General features: G+C 31.0%; 1 protein-coding gene across 1 annotated transcript in view; it reads right to left on the reverse strand.

The window, feature by feature from the left end:
* Positions 1 to 535: 535 nt before the first annotated feature.
* LOC132185459 (cycloartenol synthase-like) overlaps positions 536 to 11,927 on the reverse strand; it is a 14,577-nt gene continuing 3,185 nt past the window's right edge. Inside the window, exons 4-18 of the mRNA XM_059599228.1 lie at positions 11,865 to 11,927; positions 11,265 to 11,349; positions 10,248 to 10,414; positions 9,175 to 9,363; positions 7,679 to 7,792; positions 6,920 to 7,042; positions 6,652 to 6,774; positions 5,290 to 5,388; positions 5,044 to 5,100; positions 4,911 to 4,957; positions 4,129 to 4,272; positions 2,777 to 2,954; positions 1,555 to 1,635; positions 1,206 to 1,289; positions 536 to 661 (exon numbers count right to left, since the gene is read on the reverse strand). The exon at positions 11,865 to 11,927 is cut by the window's right edge and continues 132 nt beyond it. Of these exons, the coding sequence (XP_059455211.1) occupies positions 536 to 661; positions 1,206 to 1,289; positions 1,555 to 1,635; positions 2,777 to 2,954; positions 4,129 to 4,272; positions 4,911 to 4,957; positions 5,044 to 5,100; positions 5,290 to 5,388; positions 6,652 to 6,774; positions 6,920 to 7,042; positions 7,679 to 7,792; positions 9,175 to 9,363; positions 10,248 to 10,414; positions 11,265 to 11,349; positions 11,865 to 11,927 (1,680 nt within the window). The remainder of the gene's footprint in view (positions 662 to 1,205; positions 1,290 to 1,554; positions 1,636 to 2,776; positions 2,955 to 4,128; positions 4,273 to 4,910; positions 4,958 to 5,043; positions 5,101 to 5,289; positions 5,389 to 6,651; positions 6,775 to 6,919; positions 7,043 to 7,678; positions 7,793 to 9,174; positions 9,364 to 10,247; positions 10,415 to 11,264; positions 11,350 to 11,864) is intronic.

Consider the following 11,927-nt stretch of genomic DNA (forward strand, 5'->3'; position numbering starts at 1 on the left):
GATTTAACACGTCAGGAATTTCTGACGTGCCATCTTTGGCATGTTAGAAATTTTTCATTCCTGACACCCACAATCTTAACGCTTGAAACATGTCAAAATAGCCCCGTCAGGAGGATTTGCTGACGTGTCAGGTGGCCTGACACGCCAGAAAACTTATGTCAATAAAAAAATCTTTTTTTTTATAGTGTACACAGCCGGTAATCGATAACCAGTTAATTTGCCCACCCTTACGTCTCATTGCAGGTTTTCCATTATAAGAGATATTATCAAGCCGAATATTGACTTTCGTACTCACTCGATAGCATAGTGGGTGTGATCTGGATCCCTCTCTAAATGTAGATTTTTGTTTTTTGCGTTCAACAATTTCAATTAATGTAAGTTTCATTGTACACAACAAGAATTAACACACCCCAGCAAAAGGGAAGAAATTAAGAAGAAAGAGTCAAAGACCAACACAAGAAGCAAAAACTGAAATTCATCATCCTTTTATACATTTATACATGGTGAGTGATTTTCTTCACTTCGATGCATACCTTCAGCACTGCTTTGTTGAAGTCAGCAATACACGATTGCGATACTCTCCAAGGGCCCATATGGGAAAGATGTTTCTATAGGCTGAATAACTGATCATGCAGCTCTTGTTGAAAACTCCTATGATTTCCTATAGATTCAAAAGCCAAAAAAAAAAAAAGAAGAAAGAAATAAAACTAATTAATAATGCATCCCAATTAGCGTTTCACCCAACTCATGAGCTTCTAAATTATATGTACGACTACTAAATGGTTTGATAACTAAACTAGAATCCAGTTGCTTAATAAACCTCCCCCATTTGGATATGGTGCAATATATTAAAAGAACGGTCCAATTATGACAACAATGTAATAAAAAATAAATTAAAAAAAAAAAAGAGAGAAAGAGTGGCCAAACTACGTACCCCACTCCCAAACTGCTCATCCGAAATGGTTTGTTAAGAGAATAGTTCAGTCACCCCAAACCGACTACTCTTAAATCACTTTTTACAGGTGGCTTTGTGGGGTTATGTCAACCCAACAGTCAATCATTTGATTTTTTTTTTCTTTGTATTGCTGTAATGATATAAACCGTTCATTTAAAATGAGCTGAAAAAAAAAAGACAAAAAAAAAAGAAGAAGGAATTTGTGAATCCAAATCCCCTCCCCCCCTCTCTCTTCTTTGTATAAATTTACCTGTTGAGGAAAATCTCCATTTTCCATTTGTGAATTAATCAACACCTTTGCCGCCCGATGTAAGGGGATCAGATCTCGCTCGGCCTATTCCATCAGATTGGTAACAAAAAAAAAAAAAAAAAAAAAAAATAGGGTTGAATTGCTTACAAATTCTATCTCACTCTTGTATCACTGTACTGATCATATGACAGTACCTATCAGTCTTTGAATCAATCTTTATTTTTTTTAAAAAAAAAAAATCAAAAGTTGATGAGGATTGTTATATCAGCCTAACGATATAAGAGTGAGACGAAAATAAATATTTAGAATTATTCAACTAGAAGTAAGCTTAGATAATATTGTATCGTACCTGGCCAGCTTCAATGAGAGCTAACATAGCCCACCCAGTATTTACTATGTGTGCTTTGTCCCCTTCCAGATTTTTGTATACCTATTCACAGTGCATATGATATATAGTTACAAAAATTATGAGCCATATATATAGGTAACTTTTTTTGTGTGATTGAAACCTTAAATTTTCCTTAACTTTGTCAAAAGAACTTGGAATCAGTATTGGTATTAGTTCTTTGGTTTTAGGAAAAATTACATTTTATCCCCTCCAAAGTTGACTGTTTTTTAATTTGAACACCAAAGTTTTAATTTTTACAATCCGCCCCCTAAAGTTTCAAATTTTTGCAATTTGACAAATTGTATCCAAAACTTTCCATATTGCCCCTAATTTATTATTATTTTTATTTATTTTTTATTTTTTATAAAAAAATTGTTTAAAAAATTCGGGGTGGCCCTTTGGCCATCTGGCCATTTTTATATCCGCAAATTTTTTTTTTTAATAAAAAATAAAAATTAGGAGCAATATGGAAATTTTGAGATAATATTGGTCTAATTGAAAAAAATTGAAACTTTGTAAGAGTGATTGTAAAAATTAAAACTTTAGTGTTTAAATTAAAAAAGCTGTCAACTTTGAGGGAGTAAACTGTAATTTTTCCGTAATGTTATTACTTTTGAAACAATTATAATCTAATTTGTTTTTTCTTTCTTCTTTCAAGCAAAAAGGGTACAGGGGGAGACCGGTCGAGGAGATCCTATCTAAACGTACATGACCATAATAACTACTTTTACTTACTTAGAAGTGATAGGCAAGTGGGTTCAATAACCATCCCCCAAAGTCCAAATTGCATCAGGTGTTAGGCAACAATAGTCTTAAAAATTACCAATTTGTCCCAAGATTTGATACCAAGATCTAATTCACACCTACCTTTTGGCACTGGACCAGTACACCTCATGTGGCAACATAAGTCAATAGTTTGAACCCTCACTTAATTCATTAGGTCCACTCCACACCTACACCTACCCCACCCACTGGACCTATATATTGAATTATGTAGCACAATCCCATAATATGAGGATTTAAATTTTTTTTAAATCCTTTTTATTTTTTATAATAATTGGATTAACTAATGGTCCAAAATCCAAGAAAAATTAGGTGTTTAAAAAAGTTGTAAGAATAAATATAATTGAGGAACTTGTAGAGACCAGCTTAAAATAAGGTGTACCCTTGAAATAGATGTTACCTTATCTTGGCATGAAAGGTAGCTCTCTCCCCAACCGCCTGAGTGAAGCTGTTTGGAGAGTAAGAAATGGGATGCTCTTCTAATGCTGTGGCTGTTTTGGTATGTCCTACCAGCAGCCACCAGTCCCTTTATTCCAAACCATGTTGCATAGGTGTAGCAAACTCCCCAACTCCCATACCTGCATGTTTTCCAATATGGTCATGCATGCATGCTCAATGGTAAAGAAATTAATCACCTTAATATTTTTTTGTTAACGACAATAACAATAATACTTCAAAAACCCAGCTGAGAGTAAGTGTTTGAATAGAATATTAAAGTATTAATTAAATTATTATTTTTTTTATCGGTTTAAGCTTTTGATATTATTGTAATATGACTTAAATTACTCAAGTTAATTTGTGGGGTGCCACTAAGGAAAATGGTTGTTTTTCTCTCACATGTTTCCACCTCTACATGTTGGTGTTGGAATTCACTTTTTCAGCCTAAGTGAATCTCTAGTCTAAGCCTGATTTGGACTTCTTGTTTTAGTCGACATGCAGTGTTCTATTTCAAATTGGATTTGGAGTCTCTCTTTAACCGACGTTGATTTGAGCATATTAAGGCTTTGAGCTTTGAGTGGTTTTCTCCTTACTCTTTTGTACTTCATCTTTTGATAGTGAATTTCTTCAAGATAGTTTTCACCAGTAGATATAAGCTTAGCGTCTTGTGTGATTGATTTGCTTTTATTATTATTTTTTTTTCTACTTCTTTGGGATCATAAATTTAGTTCCGTGTATAACAGACATAAATAATGATTTAGATTGTTATGTTAAGCAAATTCCACAAACCCCGACTGTAGTACGTACCTACCTTTGACGTTGCTTGATTTTCATGAACAAAAATATATGGAGAAAGAATATTTACTCCCACTAACTATTAAACAATTTGCAATGTTCATTCCAAACTACTATTGGGATTGCAATGTTCCCTTTTTGTGCATAAAATGACAAAAATTCAGGAAAATGTTAATAACTAGCTCCACTTGACATTATAGATGGCTAGTGGACTTGGCTTGTCCTTTGAAATCTCTTATAATTGACTGTTTGAATTGCGTGAAAGTCGGGCAGCCCTTTCATTGTTAGGAATGCTCGAACTGAGTGTAGTTCAGACAACATGCATATATGTTCGCTTCATATTCTTTCCAATATTTTGAAGTGTGTGTGTGTGTTTTCTTTATTTCTATATTTTTGGTGTTTATTAATTCTGTTGTTTTTAAATCAATTTAATTCCAATCTTTGTTCCCCTTCCACCCGACAAATGGGCAAATATTTGGTAAATGTGATGAGTATAAGTTGAAAGGAGCGAAAACAAACCAAGAGCCATCAGCAAGTTGTATGCTCTCAATGAAATGAATTGCCTTTTCGATGCATGCTTCTATTTCTTTCCTCCGATGTCCAGGATGCTGTCTCATGAATGATACAAGACCCTGAATCGCTGCTGAAGTGCATTCCACATACCTGCATTATGGGGTTAATTAAAACACAAGTAAAAAATTATAGTTGTGTATTTTTTTTTCTTCTTTTTATCATATTTATTATAAAGATTTAAGACATAGAAACAAAGTAAAGATACATGTAATAACAACCATAATTAACTATAAACTTGAGTAGAGTCTGCTAGACTTTGCTGTTTCAAAATGTGTTATTTCAAAAATAGAGATTTTTGAAATGTGCGACACTACAAAAAAAGGGCATTTTATGCCTTTTTTTTTTAATGCCGTTTTAGGCTATATAAACGACACTAAACAGTTAATACTGTTTAATTAATGCCGTTTCTCAAACAGCATTAAAGTTCCGGTTAAAAACGTTATTTTTAAATTTCCGGCATTAAAGTTCCGATAAGAAATGTCATTAAAGTTCTAAGTCGCATCTTTAAAACGTTATTTTTAAAAACACAGTTAAGCAGTTGGTAAAATAGCGATTTGAACTTTTAAATCGCAGTCTAGCCTTTAAAATAGTGCGTTTTTAAAAACACACCCCTTGCCTGCGATGAGTTTTCTATGTTTTACGATCGCACTTTTAACTTGTAAGATTATAAGACCAAACGGAGTCACAATAATTTGTAAGTAAATTATAGGCATAGTACTTGATCTTACTGATAATCAATAATAATATCTCCAAACGTTTCGGACGGGTTGATAATCTGTGAAAGAATCATCATCATGTGTTAGCTTTGTGTAAGGTTCAACTCTACAAACCAAATTGGAAAAGAAAGAATGTGTTAATTACCTCCAACCATGCATAGGATCTTGTGAGCTCGTATGAAGCAAATCCACCATTGTTGTTCTGTAATATTGCATGTCAAGGAGCAAATAGATTCATATGCAGAATTATTAATATGCAAAAGCATTGATATAGAGAACCTTGTTTTCCTCGAGTCTATTGCACCGACAAATATCTAAAATACATGTGATTTTTAATAGAAAATGTAAATTTTAAATACATTTTGAACTTCATAATATGACAAACTTGTACCTGTAATGATAAAATCACATTAACGGCGTCGTACAGTTGATCTATTGCTATCGCCTCTCCAGCAATGTCAGATGGCATTCTTGATAACAAGAGTGCTGCCTGTTAACAAACAATTAAAGGATAAATCAGGCACCAGCAGATCATGCAACAGATAGTTATGCAGCAACAAATTATGCAGATATATGCAGATAACTATGAACAAAAGATAAATATATATAGTTGGTGTCACTATAATTACATATTTAAGAATACACATAATAATCATGTGCTCTCTCTCTCTCTCTCTCTCTCTCTCTCTATATATATATATATATATATATGAGTTTATATAAAAATACATGTGAAAATTATACATTTTAAATGTTAAATCACCGGTCATCCCAAAAGTTTAACATGATAGAAATAGGTAAATTTAATAATATAATCAATATATATATAGGTAAATTTAATATATATATATATATTTTGACATATCCGCACAAGAAGGGGGAGGGAGATTCGAACTAATGGCATCCGCTTCATTAGGCGTGGTCCCAGCCGACTGAGCTACCTCTTGGGAATCAATACTTTAACACTCTCATTCACATGTGCGCTTAAACTTCATTTTAATAGGTAAGTTTTAATACGTGAAATATTTAATTGAAATGAAGGATAAATTGTGGAGTCAAGATTTTAACTCATCATGACTTTTTAGCTCTTACACCATGTTAAATTATCACTTTTGTGATAAATGGCTATTTAACATAATATGATATGGTATCAGAGCCAAATCTTTTGAGTTCGAATATTGACTCCTTAAAGTCACCCTCATATATATATATAATTTTTTAAAAACTAAGTGTTGGATCTTACTTATTAAAATGGAGTTTGAGCTTATACGCGAAGAAAAATGTTAAAGTGTTGATTAAATTTACTCGTTCCTATCAGCTTAAGCTTTTAGTATAAATAATGATTTAACATTACGGATAAATATTAGTTTAATGGACTGTGTTGAAAGAATTTTCTTCAGCCCAGTTTGAAAGAAAGCTTTATCCAAACTTATTTAACACAGCGTAAACCATTCACTATGTGCAGCTCGCACGCCAACTAAGAACCACCTTAGAATTGATAACATTTAAGACGAAATTAATTAAGGTGGTGTTTGTTCACCTCATTTTTCCAAAAAAATCAATATCAAAACATTCTCACTTTTTATATCACACAATTTACTTTTTACTACCATTCAAATAAAAATATCACTACAATTTTATTTTATTTTTCACTTTTCTATACCAAACATTATTCTTTTTTTTTTTTAAAAAAAAAAAAAATTTCAAAATGCATGAACAGTGCCGTGTTGTTTACCAAACAGGGCCTAATTACCTTCAAAGCTTCTGATGTACAATCCGATACAATCCAACCATTTTCTGGAGTCGAGAAAGGCCATCCACCCTTTGAAATGTGGCGATACCAGTAATTAAGATCACCTGAGCTCTCTATTCTAACCTTCATACTCGACCCCAGTCGAAATTTGAAAATTATTAATATTAATTTGAAGCCAAAAATAAGAATAAGAATTTCAAAATAGATAATTCTTTTTTATTATTGATCTATATAAATGTTTTAAATTTAGAGGTAGCATATATATTACTTGTGCTTTTTTGATAAAATTGTTTGCCTTTCTTAGCATTGAACCATATTCATCCACGAGGTTGGTAGCCAGGATTGCTTGAACAGCAAGAGTGACATCCCATAATTGAGAACCATTATATCCCTGTCATTGAAACATTTAAACATTTACATTGATGTCATATGATCACAGTCAAACTCACACAATAAAAATAAATAAAAAATTGTAACGACAATAAAGTTTCATAATCTAAAGAAAGTACAAATAAAATAGATGAGAATTAAGGTACTTTCGATATGGCCTACGTCCACCCGTTAAGACATTCTCTTCACTACATTTTTCATTATTTGATTTCATGTATACAAGACTCAATTTATAGAGAGAGCATGAACACGCATCTTCTATGAAAAAAGTTAATTTTTTTGAATGGATCAAATCATTTAGGAACTAGAATTTGAAAAAAAATTTGTGGTATGTAGCATTTTTCATGTGCTATTATTTTAAGAAAACTAATCAACTTACAATTAGAGCTTTCTATAATCATTGTGGAACTTAACACCCGTGAGTTCCTTAATTTATAATCCACTCATTTTTTTGGACAATTGATCTTTTTAATGTAGAACTAATTTTTTGGAGTGTCACGAAAAAATCTTTAATTTCATTTTTTATTCAACCTTAATTGAACTTTTTACACTAACTTTAGTTTTTGTGGTGTCAAATTAACTAAAGAAACGGAGAAAAATTAAGTATAGATTGGCATAAAAGGAATTAAATTAGAACCTGCATTTTCATTCCATCTTCAGCCACCCATAGGTAATCTTTGATTCTTGGAAGGTGAAACTTATAAGCCTCTGAATTTGGATCCTCCACCCAACAACAGATCATGTTCAGTACCTGCATGTGTTCATGGATGAGTGTGTTTTAATTTGCTTCAAAACTAATTAATATGAACAATTTTTTGTTTTTGTTTTTTTTTTTTTTTTTCAATTCAATGCAGGGAAAAGAGGAAGATAGTATCACTTATGATGCTTAAGGAAACAGGTTTCTTTTAAAAAAAAATGTACAAAACAATGGGAAAGTTCTTTTATCAAGGTATGTATGAATATTTTTATGAATATTACAACTTTTATTATAAATTTATTAAAAATTGATGTAGCAATTCATGTGTCATTTACCACATCAACTACTAAATAATTATACTTGATTATGGCTCAAGTAGCAATACAACATAGAATGACACGTCAGTTTGTGAATCCATTTGGTACTTACTACGTTAATCGCTAAACAATTAAATCGATGTGAGAGCAAGAGTGGAACCGCCCCTAGCCTTAAGGGGTCTTGGGCTCCTCTAAAAGTAAAAAAATGCTATACAAATTGGAAAATTTTCTTTTAAATTTAGATATCTTTATGAAATGGACTCTTCAAAATTAGTTTTTATTCTTAAAATTTATTTATTTATTTTATTTTGTCCCCTAATTCCGCCCCTGCGTGAGAATACTATATGGAAGTGTTATGAAATTGATGTTGATTTGTTGATTGGCATTTGGCAGTACCTATCAGGCTATCAAGATGTGCCGACAAAAAAGAAGTCTTTTGAGAAATTGATGTTGATAACTTCCATGATGGTGCCATGCATTGTTGTTATGAACCATATCGTAGAAGCTGATGAAAGTACCAATCAAATAAAGAAAGAAATGACACAAAATCATGAGGGAAAACAATAGCACCAAAGTCCAAGAGAACTAGGGCAGTGTTTGGCAAACCTTTTCAAGGTTTTGTTATTGTTCACGCTTCATTTTCTCAAAAAAATTAACAGCAAAACATTCTCACTTCTTCTTTTTTTTTTTTCTTTTTTTTTTTTTTTTAATATATCAATTATTCAAGAGTCAAGTCATCCATAGGAAAAAAAAATCATTATTTTTGACGGTGAAATTGATTAAAACTTAGGCAAAACTTAGGAACCTTATCCTTGAAATTAAAAATCTAATAAATAAATAAAAAAGAAATAAAAACTTAGGACTAAATATAATTTTTCCCTAATTAATAATAATAATAACGCTACAGCTCTTCTAGCATCGGCCATTTAATTTTAATTTTTTTTTTTTTTTTGTAACGAATTTCAATTATAAGCAAGTTGTAAAAAAGTTGTAAACTATTTATAGGTCTAGCATTTTTTTTTTTTGTTTACTTTAAAAACAAAAAACAAAAGAACAACTACCTTGACAATAAAAAAACTATATTTTTATTCCACAATTATCACACAAAGTGTAAAATACCTTATTAACCGGGCCAAGGCAGAGATAGCGAGTGTTTTCATCTTCATAGTGGATGTGTTGCATCACAGTGTGAAGAGCCTTCTGTCTTAGCTTTGAGAAAGGCCATTGCACAAGAAGAGGTTCCACCACCTTCTGAAGACTATCCCACAACATATCTTGTATCTTCGGGTGTGGGCTGTACAGGTCCTCCTGTCAAACGCACCGTTTTCCTTCTTTTACAATTTTTTTTTTTTTTTGATGTAACATAAATGTGAAAGTTATTTTTTGTATATTTAAAAAATTATTTTTTATAAAATATTCTTGCTTATTTTGAGGAAAGAGCCGGTCGCAACTCTGATCGGCAAATGAGTTGTCATGCTAATCACTGATTATTTGTTTTGTATTTTTTTTTTATTTGGAGGGAAATTTTATTTCTAGGTTGAGAAGCTTCAATCACAATCCAAACCACCTCTAACCACTGATTATTTTAAAAGATATTGATCATAAAAATGCCTCCTTCATACTAAATATTCTTTTGGGTACATAAAAGAAATATTTCAATCTCAGGCCAACCTGACCACGCCTTATCCCTTATATCATAATGATTTAAAAACGATAAAGAGATAGAAGATTTTATGAATTTCTTTAATGATTTTTTTTTTTAATACATGATCCCTATGCCATGTGATCAGGTTGATTTAATTACATAATAACCATATTTAAATCAGATTATTCAGATTTTATGCTTGTTTGATGATATCAATTGGACCAATCACAAAAATCTTTTTGACCATTGATTATTATTAATTCAACTTAAGTTGCTTCATCTGTGTGTTGGAGCTCAAACTCTTTATTTATTGTATAATATTTAAATAAAATAAAAAATAAATTACGAAGATAAAGTTTGAATTAAGATGTTAATTCTAATACCATATTAATCATCAATTATTTTAAGAGTTTGACCTAAAGTGATTAGAAACGAGGTAATTGAATAAAATTCAAATCCAGGTAGTTGAATAAAAAAAATGGAAAGCATAAATAATACGAAAGATAATTTATTTTTTTAAAAAAAAATTAAAAAATAAAAGACGTACCTTAGCACACAAATTTCTAGCTTTGTCCCAATTAATAAGATGATATCGTAGGGTATAGAGCTCTTTTCTGAGGGACAGAATAATGCCGTTGACAGGACCCACGTATCTTCTCCCATACAAATAAGACATGGGCAGATATACCATCCTACAGTGACACCACATTCGTCCTGCATGGGGTTGCACTACATGTTATTTCTTCCTCTTCCTTTTCTTCATATAGAAATTTCCTCTAAATAGTCTGGAAGAAATATTTTCTAATTTATGTAAAATAGTGTCAAATGTCTATAAACATTTAAAATGTACATTAAATTCTTAACCTCATTAATAGCAGTTTACTAACTTAGACTAAATGTAATGTGACTTTTAAATGTTTATAGACACGTGGCACTATTTTATATGGATTGAAAGATATTTCCTCCAAACTGGTTTGGAAGAAATTTCTGTCCCCTTTTCTTTTTCATTTTTTTAATATATAATTTCAAATACAATTAGAAGAGATTTAATTCAATTTATTAAATTGACATGTGTGTAAATATATATTTAAAAAATCACCTACTCTTTCTTCTAACCAATTTAAAGGAAAATTTGTCATTTTCTTTTTTCTAACTATTTTTTGGCCGAGGCAATAACTTTTTTTAACTTTGTGATTTTAATTTGGTTAGTCTAATTATATTCTTATATGCATGTCTAAGTTTAAATTGAAATCCGAGGCCGCTAAGCATTTCAACACTTTTTCTCAAATTCCCTTTCCCAAATGATTTGGACCCCACATTCATTTAAGGAAAAAAAAAAAAAAAAAAACAATATAAATTTATTTATTGAATGGACCACATCATTAAGAAAAATGAATTTGGGAAAAAGTGTTGGGATGTCTAGTATTATCCTTGAAAACCAGAAAAATAACAAAGCCCATTAAAAATATAAATATTAAAAAGTGCACCATATAAAAATTCAAGAAAGAAAAAAGAAGTTTGAAAGAAGAAAGATATTAAGAAAATAATTAAAAAAATGATGAACCTGGGTGTATGGGGAGAAAGTAAGGAAGAAGCCATATTTCAGGAGGAAGTGGATTATTGCCACTCCACTCGTAGACTCCGAGTACCTACACAAAATTTTCAAAGAATTATTATAATTTACATTATTTTTAATGTTAATTTTGATAATGACACCAACATTAATAGATCTAGATGGTAATTTAACTGATGTAATCACTTACATAATCATGAAAATTTGTATAATATTATGTAGACACTTGAGGACCACTATATATATGACCCATTGAAAATTTTTCAAATAAAAAAATATATATGACAACAAAGAAAATGAACAACAAGGACAATTATAGTTATGATGATAATATAAATATTCATCCTTATGTGTACATATATATATACAACAAATGTAATCCAACATTCATGATTAATTAATCATCCATCCAAACTTAGGACCACTCACTAACGCTTTGATATAAAGAAATAATAATCAGGGTCGGGCTATCTCCTGATTTTAAAATTTGTGCATAATTTAAGACAGAATCATAAGGGACCGGCCCGACCAGGAAAGAGATCAGAAATATTATGATTTTTTTTTAATTTTTTTATTTTTTGTACACTTAACTGAAAGCCACATTTTCCCCCATGATGGAATGGAGGTGACGCCACCGCGATGAAGAATCCATTC

Source organism: Corylus avellana, chromosome ca6 (genome assembly GCF_901000735.1).
Source record: "Corylus avellana chromosome ca6, CavTom2PMs-1.0".
NCBI classification, from domain to species: Eukaryota; Viridiplantae; Streptophyta; class Magnoliopsida; order Fagales; family Betulaceae; genus Corylus; species Corylus avellana.